The following is a 21244-nucleotide window of genomic DNA, read 5'->3' as shown; positions in this document are numbered from 1 at the left end:
GCCTCGAATCAATTTAAGCGAGCATGGGTTGTGCCACCGTCCGGGTTCCCCACGCGTTTTTTCCCACAAAAAACCCTTTCACCTGCAAGCAGGTCCACACGTTAAGACATTTACAATAAGATAATCCAAGAGATCAAAGACACTAAAGAACCAGCAGCTCTCGGCACCGGGTCAAAGTTTGTGATCCGATGGGGCTCCAGACAAAAACGGCGGTAAATAGAAGTGATTTCGAGGGTCCGGCAAAGGGGGGGCGGGGTTAGTGAGGAAGGGACGGAGGGCTCCGAGGGTGGGGTGGGGGGTGCAGTTTGACCAGTGTGGGTTGGTGATGGAGGTGAAGGGGTTGGGGGTGCGCCACCGCAGGGCTGGTAGGCTTCCTGGTGGGGGCGGCGCCCGCTACACGTACCACTCCTTCTTGGAGATGACAGAGCCGTCGGTTTGGGAGATCATGTCGTCGGCTATCTCGGGTTCGGCGTCGTACTGGAAGGCCAGAGTCCGCTCGTCGTAGTCGCGGCTCTCGCCCTCGTCCACCGTGAAGTAGGGCCTCTTCAGGTCCTCGGCTTCTGCGTCAAAATCGCGCTACCCGCACCCCCATCTGCGTGGGTTTCTTCTCATCGTCCGAGTCGTCCGGGTACTGCAGGTCTTGGCAGGGGGGGGTGCACCGGGAGAGCCCCGCCGCCACCCGCCTTGCTGTAGCCGTTGCCGAACACGTGCTTCTTGGTGCTGTAGTCGCCCTTGAAGGTGCGCTGGCGGCGGCGGAGGAATACGAAGAGCAGTAATGGCGGCGACACCCCCAACAGGGCCACGCCCCTACCGCCAGCCCGATGGCCACGCCTGCACTGTGCTGCTCCGGCGGGATCTCATTGCGCCGGTAATGGGTTGTTAGGGAATTCTGGGTAGGAAAAGACAGATGGAAGGGAGTGTGTCAGTGCTCTGGTGGGAGGAGGTGTGGTTGTGCAGATGGAAGGACGGGAAAGACAAGGATGGGAAAGCAAAGGGGGAACGGGAGGACACCCCAAGCCCGTGGCGGACCCCCGAACCACCCGACCCAAAGGAGGCGGCATGCAAATTCAGACTGGAAAAACAAAAGTAGAGAGCCCCAAGCATAACCACAAAAAATTGTGGCCACAATACAGTCATGGGTAACCAATTCCGGACCTTGGAGTCCTCTGGTGACCCCTGGTCTCTGGACCACAAATTCACAAACGACTTTGTGAGGGCTGACTGTTTTCTATATTGTGGCCACAATTGAATCCCCCGCCCCGTGCTTCATACAAAAGTGCATCGTGAGTTGAAAAGGGAAAAAAAAAATGCATGCATGAACTTGGAATTGTCTGGAATTCCACGTGGTGTCATCAGACAAGCGACAAACATTCAATCAAAGCTCATCATCAGCTTGGAGGCAATGAAAGCAAACAGCCAGAGAGCAAACAAAGCAGCCGAGCCGTCACACAAACCAAGACGACCTCCTAAAACCACACCGAGGTGCTTTCTGTCAAAATTGCGTGGCACCAAAAAAACTTTCAAGTCGCGGCCTGCACAACGATGACATCATCCACTTCCTCAGGCCGGAAGAATACCACACCCGACAACAATTTCTTCAGCCGAGAATGAATTACCTGCATTTCTCCACAATTTACGACACCGTAATTCCATCCACTGATCAATCCGAAAACATATTTTGATGAGCCAAATGCATGAACAAACACATTTGCCATCACATCCCAGGCTGTAAATTCTCAATTTTACTACCCTTTGGTCATTATTTAAAAGCAATTAAAATAAAGACATGCTTCTGACAACACATTATTTTCACTGTACCAAAGCGTCTGCCCATCCAGGCACTCAATTCTGTCACCAAAACGTTCTCGGCTATAAATCTTCCACCTAATCGCGTCTGATGTAAACGCGCTATGATGAATGCACTTCTACAGGGCATGGCGCAGTTGAAGCAATAAAAAACAAGAAAAAAGATACAAGAAAAAAAAAAAAAGGCGGCCGTATTTCATGTTATTCATTGCCCGTATAAATCTATCACACCCCTGGATTGAATTATCGCCTCTCACTGCGCATCTTGGCACCTATTAATCTCAATGGTAGCTTTTAGTGCTTCCAAGTCAAGGTTAAGGCGCTATTGGAATATTTTCTCGGCGCATCGCGAATAGAGGCTGCCTTGTGTTGCTGGGAACAGGATCAGGGCTGTTTTATCAGTCTGTTGGCAGGTGTTGCCGCTAGCGACGACGCGTCGGTGGGACGTCGGCTCCCTCCTGCGCGCTGTCACAGACGATTCCGCACAGGCGACGTCACTTTCAATGTGCCATATTAATAGCGTTTCAATAACGACAAATTAAGACAAGGTGAGGATGCTGAGATTTTTGGCGGAAGGCCGACACCAGTGGCCACATAGAGAAAAAAAATACAAATAGTTTGTGTGTGTATATATATATATATATATATACACAATTTTTATTATATATATATATAACAGTTTATTTTTAATGTATTTTGACAACAGTCGGTGCAATTTTCCAACTTGTGTCAATGAACACAAAGGACTGGAAAAGATAACATCAAGGCCATTAAATGACACGAGTAAGACGTTAATAGCAATTCAATTTGCGTTCTCTTACAGGCAGACAAAAGAACAATGACCAAATGTGTGAACATCTCTCGACAGTTTTGATCCACCGCTTTGTGTTTTAATCCAGATGTTAAAAAAAAAAAAAATCCTAACACGCTGCATGTCATCGTTGTATTTGTTCTTGCCGACTTGTAATTTCCCTCTTCTCCTTTTCATCCTCATTTTGTCACGTTACCACGCCCTATGTTTCACTTTGAAAGAACCCCCCACTCGCCCCCTCATTCCTTGTCCTCGCAGGGATGGGAATGTCTCATCGAAGCGTGTGCAGACACGCAAGTGGAAAAACAAGCTGGCTGCAGGTTGCTTTTGATAAACTTGTTTTCTTCAACAGCAGTGTTTGTTTGTCGCATTCTTGCTGGCGTCATGTTTATTAACGTACGAAAATGCGGCGTGGTGCCTTTATGCCCGAGGGATAGACCAAAGTCTTTGGACACGCCTTTGAATCAATGTTACATCTGTCGAGGGTTGGACTCCACCCCTTGAATGTTGATTCCTTATCGACGCACGTTATTTGTGTTTGTGAGCCGTAGGCTCATGGCTACACTTACTTAGGTCTTCAAAAGCCCACAGCCAACCAAGATAAAGCTATGAGACTGGGAAAAAGCCGCATCGTCGTCCGTATAGTTTAATGCCTTAAAAAAAACAACAACTGGCAGACCTTTGTCCGCTTTGATGTACTCGTATTAGTGCTACAGCTAGCTTGAAATGCTAACCAACATCAACATTCATCGGCTCTTACCTGGCCTTTATTGTTAAAAAACACATTTGATACCTTTTAAAGTAAAAAACAAAACCCAAGCCAACCAAGTAAACCCACGTGGCTATGTAGACGTATTCAATTTCACACCAATCAAAAGCCACATCTTTGTCGTAGCTGTAAAATCCCCATATGTTGTTGTTAGCTTCAAAGCTAACGTTATACTACCAAGGCAGCGACATTACACGCCCCTCCTGATCAAAAGTGAATTAGTCAAAAGAGCACACACGGCAATTTCCATTGTTCTTTTCTTAATCTCAATGGCACTCAATTCAAAGACTTGGTCTCTTCTTTTACAAAGACGCGTCTCCAATATCAACTTTTAAGCCAAGCGCTAATGGGATTACAGAGACCAGCTCCTCATTACACACATGAATCAGGGGTCACCCTCCGCAGGAACACCTTGTCCCACCCAGCCAAAAGCGGGATAAATATGGGAAAGGCTTTCCCGTATCCTCGGCCTTCGATTCACGGGTGCGTCGTCGCTCTCGTTATCGGAGCCTAATTAGCCCGGAACAAGATGGACGACATGAAAGAGCGCCCGCCGCCCCGGTTCCCATAAAGGATCAGGTGATGCCACCCTTGACACCCGCCTTGGAAATTTTGCTACAACTCACGGCAGGACACAGGCATGAAAGAAGCCCGTTGAAAGCAGAACTATTTTTAAAGTTCCCAAACTAGAAATATTAGGATCGTTAGCTCCAGAGGGTTAAAGATCACCATATCTTGCTCTGAAGCCGTGCTAACCGGATTGACCGGTATTGAAAAATGATTCAATCCAACTAAATGTTGACATAGTGATTAAAGTCTATTCACAGAAAAGGACATGAGGCCACGCATTTTTACTTTGCTTCCCATGGAGGGAAGCCTGTGGGGCCTTTTGCCTTTCACATAAGTCTGCTTCACCTGCCACACTTACTAAAACCCCCAAAGTGGTTTGAAAGAGGCAAATACAAGTCATAACGGGTGAAAAAAAAAAAAAAAAAAAATCGAACAACTTTCTTTTTAAAAGCATGTCAAATGTTCCCCCGGCAGAGCCTCAGCGTACGTGTGGAACAAGATAACTGCGCATCAAAACACCAATGACGTCATCAGTGGAGGATGTTGTGTGGACTCAGAGGATGCTTTATTTATTTTTATTTTTTTTTTAACTTGCAGTGGCAGCCTGCCCAAAAAAATCATTTTATTTTCATTTGTGCAATATTTGCTATTTCATTCATTTGTGATATACATCTTTTCTTTGATTCATTGCTTGCTTTTTTTTGTGCTACTTAATGTATTTGCGGAGGCGGCCATTTTGCTGAAGGGCTCCGTAATGCGCGCATCTGTGTCAACTACTCGTCTGGCCTCCTTGATGCACTCTTTTGCCATCGAGAGTCTGGAGCGCTGAGCGGACGCGACGTAAAGACGAGTTACTGGGTCAGCGGGTATTCCACCACGAAGGCTTTTGCTCTTTTTAAACAAGCGGCCATTTTACCCCAAAACTTCTACTTGTCTTCTTGCTTCTTATATGTATTCTTTTTTCCCCTATTTTATCCGTTGATCATTATTATTTTTACATATCTAGAGCCGACGGCGTGTGACCTACATGACGCCGCGGTCGTTGAGGCGTGACTTGGAGATTGAGAACGGAGAACGCTCGGGCAGACGCGTCCCCGTTGCTCGTATCCTCGGGAGAGGCCAACAAGCAGTGCTGGCGGAGAAAAATGTTGATGATAAATGGAGCTCGCCTGTCACGTGCGCTCTCCTGGTGACATTTTATTTCTTCACAACAACAAGATGGAGGAGCATGCCCCTAAGCCCCTTCTCCATCTTGTCAAGCCTCTGTCAATACTTTTGCATTATTTAGAAAATATGTGCTAGCGGGACCAAGGAAATCCAGCACGGAGTCGTTCGTTGTTGACAAAAACTGCAAATCTGGTCATTGTTGACACTAAATTGTCTTTAGTAATTGCAAAATTGTACGTGAAATCATATATTAGGGTACTTGGAAGTGTTTTTGATGTTCTACATATACTACATATAGTCTGATGTTTAGGAACTATACGCTCAGAGATTAAAAATGTATTAGATTAAAAATTGAGATTAAAAAAAATTAACATTCAAGAGATTAATCTCATCCTTACGATTAAAATTGAGATTAATAATTGTCTTTGGCGCTAACAAACAAATTGTACAAGACTAAATGGGATTGTCATGATAGGACGCACAAGTCTGAAGACCACTAAATGGACAGCTTGGATTAAAACGTACCTTTCAAGTGGTTTTAATTAGCATTAGCCGAAGCACTAACTCGTACGCGTGGTCTGGAGGCGCGTTGACGCTAATGCCTCATTTGGATAATGAGGGGTGATCTTGGCCGAGGCAAGGCCTCCCGCAGCGAGGACGCGTCGCTTCGCCGTCGGCCCGACCGTGTCTGCGAAAGAGCGTTTCGGCCGACAACAAGGTCGAACCAGACAAGTCAACCTGCCCCAGTGTGCGATTATAAATATCTTTGCATTGCTACTAGCAGAAGGTGGCTGTTTGGCCTCTGAAAACTCTCTTGGAAAATGTAAAATCTTTTTGTAGATGTTCTCCAAAAGTTATTCCCTGGTTAACTTTTCATCTCCATTTGTATTTTTCTCAACGCCGACCGCTGCTTTCTTGCGAACCATGGGAATCTTAAACAGAAGCACTGGATTATTCACACGTTCTCCAAAAAGAGGTTAGTTAAGGGAGGTAAAGTTTCTTTTGGCCTTCAATCCTTTCCAAAATCCACTTTCATCATGTGCCTGAGCCCGTCTCATTTCCCATTTTTTCCTACTGTTGGATGTTAGCCATGCATTTGTCTACTTTCCTCCTGTTCTTGACGGATCTGGTTGAACAAAAAGCTTTAGTGCACCTTCACTCAGATAAAAAAAGAAGCTTCAGATAGAATAAAATATATCTCTGGAAGGTAGGTTTGCCCATGGGCTGAACCTTAACTTCTCTGATATCATCTCCTCCTCCTTGATGGCGAATAAACAAGGATATAAAAATTGTTTTCAGCGCAAAGCACATTACAAGTATGGTTGCCTTCCTTAGGCTGGTTAAAACAGTGGAACCGCACAAATGTATAATTGTGTAATAAAAAAAAGTGTAACTGTACAATATAAACAGGCTTAACCTTATCACGAACTATGTCAAAGTGAATTGATGAGTTTCGTGCGGTGCTTTGCCGCTACCTTGTGGCCGTTACTTACATTGCACCACATCTACAGTAAGATGAAATCCTAATAATAACAACAATAAACCCGATAAATTACACAATTGCCTCAGCATTTGATTGCTGTGAGGCTGCGGTGCAAGCTTTGACAGAGAATAAGTTTCCCACCTGTGCGATAAAACGTCTCCGTGGGGGTGTGTTTAAAAAAAAAAAAAACTAACAATAATAATATTTAAATGAAAATTTCCACAGGTCGACCCACCGGAAGGGCAAATAAATGTTCCCACATTTATCAGTACAATGAAAACAAAAGAGAACAACGACAAGAGGATGGGTGATTATGGCATAATTGTGAGGCCTTTGCGAACAGAGAGGCCATTCATCAGCACTTATTGTGTGAAGAAGAAAATGAAGACGGCGGCATCATTTTGCCCGCCGCACAAAAACAGAGCGGCCTTGTTTCCGAAGGTGATTAGTGTACAAAAAAAAAAAAAAAAAAGAGGCTGATTTCCTTTTCTTACATGACCACAGTGCAAGTTCATTGCATGTTTATAAAAACTAGATTAGTTTGAAGTCTCAACATTTTCTTTGAAATGTACGATTATATACGGAATGCTCATTAGGTTGATGACTCGGAACTGTCTTTGGCTTTTACAAAAAAAGATTCATTCAAGACTTAACTGCTTTGGATGTTTACCAAAATGTACATTAGCTTTCATGAATGCTCAATTGTCTTTCATGTTTATATAAACATACTACTCTAGTGCAAATGAAAACATTTGTCTTTGTTGTAATGGTCTTTGATGGTCACAAACAAATCCTAAAGAGTGAATCGTCTTATTGACAGTCATGGAAATGTTGAGTTCATTAAAGACTGAATTGCGTTATAAATAGTATCTTAAAAAGAAAACACTAAGTAGTCATCATTGTCCAAAGTTGGGCATCACTTTTGCTACCGAGAAGGAAATGGACAAACTGTAAATATCCGACTGCATCCCTAGCAGGAACTCTGAGTGTCAGTATATTGTATTTTTCTTGAAATTTCCGATTTCCTAGTTATTGGAACAGCCTCAAGATTGACAGCTTGACAGACTTCAGCCAGTCTGTGACGGTGACCAGAATAGGCAGAAGAAAAAATAATGGAAAAATGGACGGATGGAAGCTAGCCACAACTATTCCACACTGTTGCAAAGATGATACACAGTAGAATTTACCAGCCAATTGCGGGTGCGTACAAATTAATTTTGACCTTTCCAATTTGCTGCCTTGATTGTTGAGAATTAGATGATCAAACGTTTGCAACTTCAACAGCCAGCTGTGCATAGATTAATTTTAGAGCAACTATTTTGTTTCCGGGGTCGATTAGCATATCAGTAAATTTAAGACCTAAGATTTGAGAATTTGCTTGATTAAAAGTGGGTAACATCAATAGCCAGTTGTGGGCGCAATTTATTTGAGTCCAGCTAGTTAGCTGCTAACCTAGGCTATATGAGAAGCTAGCATCCCCATATCTATAGTAATAAGTATGGAAATGTGGCCAAATTTGGCCTCAACCAAAGAAAACATTCCAAAGCAAATTACAATTTCACTCGGCTAATTTGCTACCGAGACAAGCTAAGCGACCAGGTTTGTTTAACATCCGATGCCCTTCTCCAACGAGTTGATTAATCGGAGCGGACTACTTAGACTTAGACTTAGAGACTTAGACAGAACTTTATTGTCATTTTGTCAACACTAGGTGTGTACAAAACGAAATTTCGTTGCATACGGCTTTCAGCAATGTAGAGGTATTTCGGCTGGTTAAAAAAAGTGACATTCTATATAAAAATATGAGATAAGATAATTATAAAGTACAAAGTGCAGCAGTGATAAAGTATGTGAACAGTGCAGGAGACAAAAACAGTATTTACAAGTGTGCAGAGGAATGCTACGTTTGAATGTTCAGCAGTCTGACGACAGCAGGGAAAAAACTATTGCAGAACCTGGTGGACCTGCAGCGGATGCTGCGAAACCTCTTCCCAGAGGGCAGCAGGGAGAACAGTCCATGGTGGGGGTGTGATGGGTCACTGATAATATTTCGGGCTCGGGACACGCAGCGCTGGGATGACAAGTCCTGAATGGAGGGAAGAGGAGCCCCGATGATCCTCTCTGCTGTCCTCACCACTCTCCTCAGGTTCTTCCAATCGGAGGCGCTGCAACCTCCACACCACACCGAGAGACAGCTTGTCAGAATGCTCTCTATGGTGCTTCGGTAGAACGTCCTCATGATGGGTGGGGGCAGGTGGGCTCTCCTCATCCTCCGCAGGAAGTACAAGCGCTTCTGTGCCCTCTTGACCAGTGTTGTGGTGTTCACAGTCCAGGTGAGGTCGTCTGTGATGTGGACTCCCAGGAATTTAGTGCTGCTGACCACCTCCACAGCTGAGCTGTTGATGATCAGTGGAGCGTGGTGAGGCTGGTTCTTCCTGAAGTCGACGATGATCTCCTTCGTCTTCTCCACATTCAGGATCAGGCTATTTTCTCTGCACCAGCCCACCAACTGCTCCACCTCCTCTCTGTAGTCCAGGTCGTTGTTGTCCCTGATGAGGCCCACCACCGTTGTGTCGTCTGCAAACTTCACGATGTGATTGGTGGTGAACCTGGGGGCGCAGTCGTGTGTCATCAGGGTGAACAGCAGGGGGCTCAGGACGCAGCCCTGAGGGGAGCCTGTGCTGAGGGTGATGACATCGGAGGTGTTCTGTCCGACCCGGACTGACTGAGGTCTGTTGGTGAGGAAGTCTAGCAGCCAGTTCCGAAGGGGGGTGCTGAAGCCCAGGTGTTCCAGTTTTTCCACCAGATGTTGTGGAATGATGGTATTAAACGCTGAGCTGAAGTCCAGGAACAGCAACCGCACGTGGGTGTTCCTCTCCTCCAGGTGAGCCAGGCTCAGGTGAAGAACGGAGGAGATGGCATCCTCAGTGGAGCGGTTCTGCCGGTAGGCAAACTGGAACGGATCGAATGTTGGGGGGAGTCTGGAGACGATGTGATCTTTGAGCAGCCTTTCGAAGCACTTCATCATGATGGGAGTCAGTGCCACAGGTCTGTAGTCATTCCATGAGGTGATTTGAGGTTTCTTCGGCACCGGAATGATGGAGGCAGCCTTGAAGCACACTGGCACTTTGGCTTGGTCCAGCGAGATGTTAAAAATGTCTGTGATGACACCAGCCAGCTGGCCTGCACATTCCTTGAACACCCGCCCAGGTATGTTGTCGGGGCCTGGGGCCTTACGTGGGTTGACTCTTCTCAGAGTCTTCCACACGTCGGCTGAGTCAAGGCAGAGGACCTCCTCTTCCTGGTGGGGAACAGTTTTAACTGCCGGAGTGCTGTTTAGTGCCTCAAAACGCCCAAAGAAGTTATTTAGACCATTTAGGAAGTCAGCATCAACCTCACCCACCGGGGGGGAGGGTGAGTTGTAGTCCGTGATCGCCCGTATGCCTTGCCAAATACTCCCGGTGTTATTGGCGTCGTGGAAAAATCCTGAATTTTCCGACTGTGGCTTCGCTTCGCTAGCCTGATGGCACGGTTCAAGTTGGCTCTCGCTGTCCTCAGTGCCTCCTTGTCGCCAGACTTGAAGGCTGAGTTCCGTGCTCGCAGCGTATGACTACATCCTCAGTCATCCAGGGTCGTGGGTTGGCTCGGTGGATGATGTTCTTAGTGGTGCTGACGTCCTCGGAGCATTTGTTGATGTAGGCTGACACAGTCATGGCGTACTCATCAATGTTGATCTGATTGTCATATGTTGCTGCTGATTTGAACATGTCCCAGTCAGAGCACTCAAGCAGTCCTGGAGTGCCTCCATGGCCCCTCAGACCACACCCTCACCTGCTTCACTGTGGGTTTTGCTCTGATCAGCAGGGGCCTGTATGCAGGGGTTAGCATAACAGATAGGTGGTCTGAAGAGCCGAGGTGGGGGCGGGGGGGCTGCTCTGAATGCATCCTTTATATTGGTGTAAACCAAGTCCAGAGTGTTCTCTCCCCGAGTTGGAAAATCCACGTGTTGGTAAAAATGAGGGAGAATAGTCTTCATGCTAGCCTGGTTGAAGTCCCCAGCAATGATGAAAACCCCCTCTGTGTGCGTGGATTGCAGCTCACTGATTGTCCGTAGAGAACCCTCATGGCCTCTTTAGTGTTAGCGCTAGGAGGCACGTACACAGCCGTGATGCTAACAACAGTAAACTCCCTGGGCAGGTAGAAGGGTCTGCAGTTCACAGTCAAAAGCTCGATGTCCGAAGAGCAGAAGCTGGCGACAGATCTAGCATTTTGCACCAGTTGTTGTTGATGTAGACACACAGCCCACCTCCTCGGGATTACCGCTTAGCTCGCTGTGTTCTGTCGGCGCGGAATGTAGCGAGCCCCTCCAGGCTAACGGCGTTGTCCGGCATTGATGAGTTCAGCCATGTCTCCGTCAGGATGAGAGCGCAGCAGTTTCTAACTTCCCTCTTTGAAGAGAGTTCCAGTTTTAGATGGTCCATTTTATTATCCAGCGAGCGGACGTTGGAGAGGAAGATGGATGGAAGCGGCGGTTTGTAGGGGTTAGCTCTCAGCTTAGCCGTTAGCCCACCTCGACAGCCGCGCTTTCGCCGCCGGTCACACCGCCTACGCTTACTCCTCCTCCGGCGTGTGCTGCCCGGCGAGCCCGCTGCGTCGTGAGCTCCTGGGGCTAGCGCCCTGAGCACTCCGAGGCTACGCAAACAGACTAGGGTAGTTGTGGCTACGTGTCCGAAAACACTCGATGACCGTAACTCCAGCAGGCGCTGGCGATCATACGCTAATCTACTGGATGGATAAACTAAACTGTGAGTTGTTTGTAGTGTCCTAGGCGACATATTTTGTGAATATACTCGTCGTATGCTGAGACCCGTAGCGGCCGCGGCCAACAGGGGCGCCGCCATCTTGTCGACTTCCCTTCTGTAGAGTTGTGAGCGAAATGGGAATAAGCTATTTGTTTTGAAAAAAAAACAGGCCTGTTTTTCTTCGGTTTATCTTAAGGGAGAAGTGATTAAAAGACGAAGGTGCTTCATTAGATTGCAACGAACGACGCGTGTCCTTGGAGGAAGCGCTCCGTGCCCACGTGACTCATTGCGGTTCGACGCCTTCCCCCCCAAAACTAATTGAAACAAGGTGCTCCTTGGCCGCCGCTATCTGCTGAGCGCTGACAAACGGCGGGGCGAAGAGCGAAGAGCTTGATTAAAATTTGCCTCTCTTAAGTGCTCCATCAGCGTTGCTTCCCTGCGCGGCGAAAACAGATTTCCTCGGATACGCAACAGCTTGTCTCGGACGTTTTATCTTGGCGAAAAGTGGAAGCAGGGATGTTTTCCCTGGCAGACTTGTATTGCTGTGTCAGTCCACGCTCATGCATAATGCACATCGCACGCAGCGACCGCGCATTCGGATAACATCCCATTTTGATAGACGCCGGACGTCTGATATTTTTTGTCAGCGTCTCGGGTATAGTTCGGAGCCGGCGGGAAAAGGCCAAGGCGTGAACGCGTTATTGACTAAATATGAAATGATTACATTTCTGCCCTTTAAAGCAACATTTGGAAATCAAATGTAAGAGCAGGTAAACAAACTTGTCTGGAAGGCGAGAAACAAGAATTGACCGGAAGCCGACACCATAAAATGAAGTTATTCGACCGCAAGAAACAATCTGTTGACATTTTCCAGACCGCAAAATCACATTGCTGCGGACTAATGCTACCTGTTAGCAGGTACGCGATATTAGCTACCAGTTGGTTCAGGAGTCTTCTCATCACAAGATATACTTTTATAGCACTTTTTCTCAATCAGTAAGGCGCTAAATGTTAGCATTACATGGACCTGAAAATTTAACAGAACCTAATACCAAAAAAGTGCTATTGGAAGAGTCGAGAGGTCCTTTGTAGCTAAGCACTCAGCTAGTTATATATAATGTTAGCAATGTTAATCCCTTTTGTGACACACTGTTAATCTTGGAGTGAGCAGAAATCAAGCTGTTAGCATTTTAGAGACTTCAAAATCAAATCGCTCCGGATAATGCTACCTGTTGGCAATGACACGGTTAGGTGCCGACAAGCCGCTGCTAAGCTTGCCCGGAGAGTCTTCGAATCACAACTTAGCATGTCCTCGCTCGTTCTATCCCGACAATATGTTGCTACACATTCGCATTTCATCCAAAGAAAAACCTTTCGCATCTCTTTTAATTCAAAACGCTTAAAAATAGCTGTTTGGAACCCAAACTTTGAGATCGTAAACAATCTTGTCTGAGACAAATAAGGATTCCCCTGGAAACTGAGGTGAAAAATTGAGACACAAGCTTTATGTATTGTAAACAATGCTAATCGTTTTGCAGACAGGTCATGTCAATATTTAGATGAAGCATTCCAAAAACAAATAATTACTTTGGCATTTAGGTCGTTAGGTTAAACTGGCTTATGAGGCTCTTTGCAAATGTACTCTCTTGAACGTAAAGAGTTTAAGAACCTCTGGCTTAGAGCGTGTCTTGTATTTGCCGCTCCAGATAATAAACAAGGAATTGGCATTGTACATTACGAAAACAAGTCTCGACCTGAATCGGCCCAGGAAACAGTTTCATCTCCCCGTCACGTAGCACCTGCAATGTCGAGGCGCGTGGGCATGTTCCGGCATGCCGCCGCATTCCTCGCCACATCAAACGGCAACCAACCCTGTGTTTGACAGTCATCTGTTGCCCTGAAATTTGACAGGCCGGCGTGTTGGAACTCCCAGCAGCTATGTTGGGTTAGACTGTGACCTTTCACCGCTCGTATAAAAAAAAAAAAGCCTGATTGTGAACCTTTGGGAACTTGTCCAAAACAGATTTTTTGTTGATCAATATAGAAACTTGAAAACAAACGTTTGTTACTTCACCAGCCACCAGTAAGAACAAGTCAAGTCTGTCCTTACTCGTTGACTAGCTAGATGGGTTGCGCCTTGATCGTGCTTTATCGACTCGCACTAGGCCACTTTAAGTGAGCTGCGCAACCAGGCAGAAAAACCAAGTGTGCATTGAAACGGCGTATGCAAACATCCAGCAGCTGAATGTGAATAAATGAAGTAACGTCTCTCTAGAGTCACTCAACACAAAGACACAGACGGCGGCAGTAGAACAAAGCGTGCTCATTGACAATAAATAGAGAAAATGACTTCAGTGGCTTTTCCTCTTTGTCTTTGCATCGCATTGTGTGGCGTTCAGGGGCCCTTCGTATGAGCCGATTGCTTCCTCGCTTTCCTGTCTGGTGACTAACGGCCGCCTCTCACACCTGAATTATCACACAATACACCCCCCCCTCCCTCCTATCAAGAAAGAATAGCAAATAAAAGTAAAGGCACTGTATGACAAGTTGTTCCCGAGACAGGATGTGAGTCACTAACAAGCCTAGAGTGTTGGTACAGCACCACCCCCGCCTGGAAAGAGCGCAAAAAAATCCATACGTTTAAGTAAGATGTTTCTTCGCCCACCACGATGTTGCTGAATCATCCGTCAATAAACCCGCTACCAACTTCCCCAACGTTATTCAGAGTTGCACAACACTGCTTCATTCCCGCACTTTTATGATATTAGCATCGACGTATCATTGGCTACATCCAAGTGAAGCTAGCTTCTCCAATTTTGTCGCTAACCAATGAAAATCTCAAAACAACAAAAAGCTCACGGCGATAGCATTTTGGCAAACCCTGTCACTTAGCCAGCTAGCGCTTAGCAACTGCGGATTTTTGGCAGGTGCTTAGTCACTTAAGTCCTTCCAACACTAGCAACTTGCATTTTTTACAACTTCTTTCATTTGTCAGCGCTAAGCAATTGCTTAGCGACCCCATGGGTCGCTACACGCTCACTACCACACTCATTCATGAGCAAGCTGTTAGCAAAACATAGAATCGGAGACGGCTTGTAGCTTTGTTAGTAGCTTTTTGCTCTTGCCAGTTATGAAGCCATGCCAGAGAACGGCAAAAGAACAAGAAAGCGCCGAGGAACGGCCGCCTACCGGTGATGTTGACGTCCACGATGCCGGTGCGTGTGCCGATGCCGTTGGTGGCGTCGCACACGTACGTGCCGGCCAAGTCGTAGGTGACGGGGCCCTTGAAGAACAAGCTGTTGTTCTTGATCTCCACGTTGCTCGGCAGTGAGCCGTTCAAGCTGGAAGGTGGAGGGAAAGAGCGTTAGAGAGAAAAGCAGAAAATACGGCACCGCGCACAGATCGCGACCATCATCCATCTTTCTAAATTACGAGGGAGGCCCCAACAGGGACATTGCACACTGAAAGCTGAAAATATATATGAGGAAAAACATCCAATATAGCAAATAAAAAATTGTCTGAAATAAAATGAATTGTAAAAATGTCAAAACTGGAAAAAAAAAAGACATTTCAATGACAAAAAACAAAATACAAATAGCAAAGACACATATATTGAAATAAAATGAATTGTACAAATGTCAGAAGACTGAAAATGACGTCAGTATATGAGGGGACTTATAGGTTGTGTTTCGGGGCTTACTTTGACAACCGGCTTATTGTCTGCATTTCATCAGGTAAGCTAGCTGCCCTGCGGGAGATTAGAAACCAGGAAAAAAAAAAAAAAAGAGCATTCGCAGGGCAGAAAATGGGGAAAGAGTAGCGTGCATGTCTACGCAATATTAGACAGAGTTGCATGTTGAATGTAATCTGTCATACTAAATGACTGAGCAACCAGATCCCAATAGGTATGCTGCGGCCTGAGGGGGGTCGTTAAACAGGTATGTAAGTGGGAGATGAAGTCAACATTTGTGTTTGGGGGGTTTACTCCCCCCACCCCGGAAGACCAACTGATCAAATGATAACATGTCAATGAAGTGGCCTCAGGTGTTTGCCGCCACGGCAATGCTTCCGCTCGCTTGATCAGGTCATGCATCGGATAGTCTCTTTATTCATTTACACGGGAAGGAGGGGCCGCCGTGTCGGTTGCGGCCGTATCGACTTCCAACAACAAGTCGCCCGTTTCCTTCGTTGGCTTCATTGACCGCGAATGGACGAGAGTGTCGGACTCTGGCGAGTGCGCTTTGACGGTCGCTGTATTAACAGGAGTCCATTTCCTCGTGTCATGTTTGAAAATGTTAATAACATCTAAATAATGGTTAACGTGTGTTTTATTGTTTTGACATTTTTAGTACTGACCGTTTAACATTTTTGACACGAGCAAGCGCATTTTGACACTTTTACTATTGACAGTAGTTAACATGAAGAATTATTGTTTGATTTTTTTTAAGACTGAATGCGGTTAACTTTGTTTGTGAATGTTTTGACTTTGTTAACATTAACAGCAATTCAACGGACCTGAAATATGATGTCACGCTAATGACATGAATGTCAGTGGATGCACTGACACCTCTGCTATGTGCTAAGTGTGTGTGCGCGCAAGCCCTGGACCAGCCTGTTCCGGACACTTCCGTCACAGCCTTGCGCTGACCTCCAGCGCCGAGCCCAGGGGAGCCTTCACAACAAATTTGGCGTCTGGCTTTCAGGGCCGCAATGGCCGTCCCCTCCGATCTGTCAGCGCCGCGCCCTCGTCTTACTAGATCACATCTCTCCTCTCTGCCGCATTTTACCCCCCCTCCCCTGCATCGTCCTTTGAGTTCTTTATCCAAGCTTCTCTTGCTGAGATCTAGCTTGATATATATGCACGCATACATAAAAGCGCTAACCGGAGGGAGGCTCGCGCCGTGGCTACGATGATCAATTAATCTACGTCTACTCCGCTGGCGTGACTTATTCGTTCACCTCGCCGCCGCTAAGCATTTAGCGCATAAATTGCCGCATTTATCTCTGTGTACTTGGGCTCGACGCTGCCGTTTACAAAAAAAAAAAAAAAAGTCTCGTGTCCACGGAACAGTTTTTGTGCTATGGTGCGAGAATACAAAAAGATGAAATCGTGGGAAACGTTAGAAATGTTTGTTCCTATATGAACTCTAGCATGTTGGCATTGAATCAATTCTGATTATATTAGCAGCTACAAGGGTATAAAAAAAAAAAAAAAAATTGAAATATTACATTGTCAACTCGTGAACAATTTGAAACAGTCTCCGAATTTCCATTCAAGGACCGAGATTGGAACTGTTGTTTGTTTTTGGCATCATTGCTCCAATGGAGCCATTGTGATCGGCCTCGGGTCAGGCTTCTTATCGCCATCAAAACAAACAAGCGACCAGAGAGAAGTAGCACGGCAAGGACACTGAAGATATCCTAGACGTGTTTGTACTACTAAAAAAAAAAAGTGTCGAGCATGATACAGAAATTTCTGTCAAACGCACGAAATTTGGGGAATATTTTGATTGCGAAATGCTTTAGATGGGTTTAAGAAATGTGTTTGTAAAATGTGTCGCTTGTGGAATACTAAGAAACGTTACAGAATAACTGCAATGCGCCATGCAGGAATGTTATTCAAATCTTTCACTTCCGCGTTTTATTGATGGACATAATTGCACCTGACTGGAAATGGAGCGTTCTTTTTTCCATTTGTGAGACAGTCAAGACTTCTTTAGCTGTTTATCAGGAGGGCTGATTGTTGTGCTGTGTACAGCGCGCATCGACTGCTATGCGACGAGGCCCTGCTGTCACCATTTTAAAAATGTTTCGCCACACGGAGACCAAGCTGAGCGCGCCCACTCATTCTGTTAACTTGACTTCATTATGCGCTTTTATTATGCTTTATTACCCGCGGGGGGGTGCAAATTTGTCATACATTAGCCTGCCGTGTCTGCTCGGCGCAGAAACCTTTGCAAAACTCAAGAAATAAAATAAAGGAAGAAAATAGAGCTGTGCATCACTCTGCATGAAGCTTTAAACGGTTGGGTTAAAAAGAAAATGTTAAGAACGACAAATGAATAAACAGGGTAAAAAGAAACAAACAAAACCTTTGAGTATTAAAAAAAAAAAGCCAGGCAAAAAGGTCATTCGGATAAAAGAAAAATAGCTAAGGTGAAGTAAACAGACAAACCCTAAAATAGAATAACATAAAAAATGTATAATAATAAAAAAATATAATAATAAAAAAAGTAGAGTTTTTTGTGACGTGTGACTCACAGTTTCCATTGGTAGATGGTGACCGGCGGGTTGGCATCCGCCCGGCAGGTCAGCTGAACATTCTGGCGGTTCAGGTACCAGTTGGCGTCAAAGCCCTCGATCTTCACCTCGGGTTCATCTGCAGAGCGAGTACAAGAGGCAGCCGGGTCACACAAACATGCTTTTGTGGAACCTCCAGATTTAAAAAAAAAAAAAAAAAAAAACGGCAGGAATTTGCTTCCACTCAAAACAAGCGTGTTGAGTTCTGTCCTCGCTGCTTGGCTTCATACCGAAGTTCAGACGGCAGTCTCCACTCAGCACGGTCGTATAATTTGTCAACAACAACTGATTCATTGCCTGGAGCTACATGCTGGTGATATACTGTACAATATGTTTGACTTGGTTTACTGAGAGCAGCAAAAATTAAAGCTGCCAAGTGTTTTGTTGTTGTTCAAATAGCACGATTAATACTGCTTAACGCTAAACAATATTATTTTTTCTGCTCTGGTCGCCTCTAATCTTCCCCAAAACCCAACAAAACTTCTGTAATCTACTCCTCAATAATCTAACCAAAAATATTCGTCCAAAATCCAAACAAAATCTCAATGTCCTGACCAAAACCACAAATAATTTTTACCCCCCTTAAATCCTAGAAAATTGAAAAAAAAAAAAAAATCTATCACCGTCCCAAACCCTCCCCAAAAAAATGATTAATTGGTGACCAGAATGTATTCCTGCTAAATCATCATCAAAAAATTAATATTGGTCAAACCCTATTTAAAATTGATACAGATCAATTGTTCTGATAGCCCAAATGTCTCCAAGGACAATAAAAGCAAATAAGCGGATGCTTACACTGCACATTGAGCACCACGCTGTCGGTGAACCTCTCGTTGCGGTAGGTGACGATGCATGTCAGCTTCTGCTTGTGCGTCTCCCGGCCGGGCACGATCACGTAGTTGCTGCGCACCGTCACCGTGCCGTTCTGGTTGCGGATCTCCTGGAAGGTGGCCTCGCCCTTCAGCCTGGTGTCCCAGCGGATGACGCTGGGCGGCTTGCCGTTGGCCGACACACACGTGGCCACCGTCATCTTGCGGCGCTGCGAGCGGGCCACGATGGTGGGCGTGGTCAAGGTCATGCGAGTCATTGGGCGAGCTGCAGAGGCGGGGACAAAAATATTTCTTCAAGGGCCAACTTAATTTTTATTAATTATGCCAAAAATAAAAAGTAGTTTTACCCCTACCTTTGGTAATTGAATTAATTAAACAAAAAACTTTGTACATGACGTGCGTTACCTCCCAGGGGGGCGTGCTAAGTAAGCAAAGACGCGCTAATCAAGAAAAGTTGTGCAGTGTTCTCAAAGTGAAAATACAAGTCTCGCAGATGGAGAAGCCCAATGTGCTTATTGGAAATCCTTTGTGAGGTGCCAATTAGCAATCTCCACTTAGTGCACGCTTGATCTTAAAGTAAACGCAAAGAGGGTAGGCGCTTGCGGATGCGAAAGAGCTCAGCACGCTCTAAAGAAGCGCGCAAAGGGGCTCTCGGATCTAAAACGAGAATCTAAGAGTTGTTTGGGAACAAGGGCCACTTGGGGTATTTCTTTCTTTCAAAGGAAAATGCATCAAGCCTCACATATTGGCTTTGATGAGAATCAATTCTTGTATTTTCTTCTAAAACCAGATGATTCAAGCACAAGTGAAGTAAGGGGTCCAAAACATTTCATCTTAACCGGTAATTTTCTTGAAAAGTGGATTAATCAAAGTTTTCCAGCCGAGTTTAACTCATTCACAATATCGCATGTTTCGCTTTCAGAGAATTTCCTGGACATCGCAGTACCTTGAATTAAAATTCAAAGGAGAAGGAGCAATTAGAAATGAACTCGACATTTGGATTACCGAGATTCACCGGATTGGAAGAAGACATTGGATTTTATTAACATCAAATGAAAAAAGCAACAAAGTAACACCCCAAATATCTTTTGGAAGGAAAAAAATATATAAGCCTAGTTAGCTAGATAGCCAACGACACATTAGTTCCAAGACAGCTAGCCAGTGAGCTAGTTAGCTAGCTAGCTAGAGACAGCTCGAACTAGTTAGCTAGGTTAAATTAGCTAGCCAACAACACAGTTTCAAGACAGCTAGCCAGTGAGCTAGTAAGCTAGCTAGCTAGAGACGGATCGATACCAAGGAAAAGCGTGCGCCCATTGGAAGTCATTAAGTTACATGGTTTAAACAAAGCTATAACAAGAATATAACACAGAAGCGTGCTGTAGATTCTTCCCGGATCCTGCAAAAAAAAACAAAAAAACAACGCTGTGGTGGTGAGGCGTTCAAAGGGAGCGCCTCACCCCAATTATCGCACTCGACCCGTGGCGGCGTCACCGTCAGAAGGCGCGGCGGCTGACACAGAGGTTGCGTTTATGCAAACTGTAAAAAGTCACTTCAGAAAAAAAGTCTTCAGAGCGGAGGGAAAAAAAAAAAAGTGCTGCTTGCCCAAGGCCTTCAAAGGCAGTTTAGCTACACAAGCGCCGAATTCAAAACGCGGCGATCATTCTTTAAACGCTTCACTAAATAGGAAAATGTACCTTTGACCTTGCTTTATCTGACTCGTAAAATAAAAAAAAACATTCAAGCATTTAGAAGACTAATTCGACAGAAAAACCTTTGACCCATATTAAAAGGATCTTTCAGCAGCTTGTCATTTTTGATCAATGGAAAAAAAAATGTTTATGGAAGAAGCTCACTGCCATCCTCAAGACAACTGGTAAATATTCTCAAAATTCAAGTTGTTCTCTTTATGAAAGAAGAAACACGTTAAATATCTTCTAAATGCAACCATAATTCTAAATCCCATCTTACCAAGACGGTGAGGTTGACCATGTTCTCGCGGTTGCCCGCCGGGAAGGTGGTGTACTCGCAGATGTACGCCGCCTCATCGTACAGCTGCAAGTTGGAGAAGACGATGGTGGTGTCCTCCAGCGAGGGCGTGCGGTGGCGCACGGCCGCCTGCTTGAAGCTGACGCGCTCCTGAAGGGCGCCAGCACGGAGACGCCCAGGGCCGGTTGGCGATGGCCACGTTCTGCTTGGTGCCGTGAGCAGCTTCTGCCAGGTCACCTGCGAGATCTTCACCGGTGGGTTGCTGTTGATGAAAATGCAGCGCAGCTCCACCTGGGAGCCCACGAAGCCCGACTTGCTCGAGTCCATCTGGACCATCTGGGAGCGGGCACCTGAGGAGGCAAAGATGAGAACGTTCGTCAGGAATTGCAGCCAAGTTCTGTGACGGCAAGAAACTGCGATCTGCTTTCATAGATAAAATTCAAATTCAAAATGCTAATAAAACCTACATTGAAATCCCCCAAAAAAGCTTTTTTTGTTTTTTTCACTCAAAACTATGAATGTCATGTCTTAATGATGACATTTTTTCTTGAAAGGTATCAACGTTTTTAATTCCCCTGGCATTTACCTCTGCATGATGATGTTTAATTGGCATACAGATTATGAGAAGGTCTTTGGAGAAAGAAAAAAAAAAGTTTGTAAAGGCCTTGCTGCACAAGCAAATGAGCAAAAGCCTGACGCTGGGACGCCCATTTAGCGCTG

At 45.4% G+C, this 21244-nt stretch overlaps 1 protein-coding gene across 1 annotated transcript in view; it reads right to left on the bottom strand.

Annotated features, from left to right (window-relative positions):
• nectin1b (nectin cell adhesion molecule 1b) overlaps window positions 1–21244 on the bottom strand; it is a 110586-nt gene that overhangs the window by 48291 nt on the left and 41051 nt on the right. Inside the window, 7 exon segments of the mRNA XM_037268323.1 lie at window positions 14598–14749; window positions 17670–17787; window positions 18504–18802; window positions 20505–20673; window positions 20676–20711; window positions 20714–20746; window positions 20749–20874. Coding sequence (XP_037124218.1) covers window positions 14598–14749; window positions 17670–17787; window positions 18504–18802; window positions 20505–20673; window positions 20676–20711; window positions 20714–20746; window positions 20749–20874 — 933 coding nt within the window.

Source organism: Syngnathus acus, chromosome 13 (genome assembly GCF_901709675.1).
Source record: "Syngnathus acus chromosome 13, fSynAcu1.2, whole genome shotgun sequence".
Taxonomy (NCBI): domain Eukaryota; kingdom Metazoa; phylum Chordata; class Actinopteri; order Syngnathiformes; family Syngnathidae; genus Syngnathus; species Syngnathus acus.
Note: the sequence above shows the minus strand (reverse complement) of the source record. Positions and strands in the feature narration are given on the sequence as shown.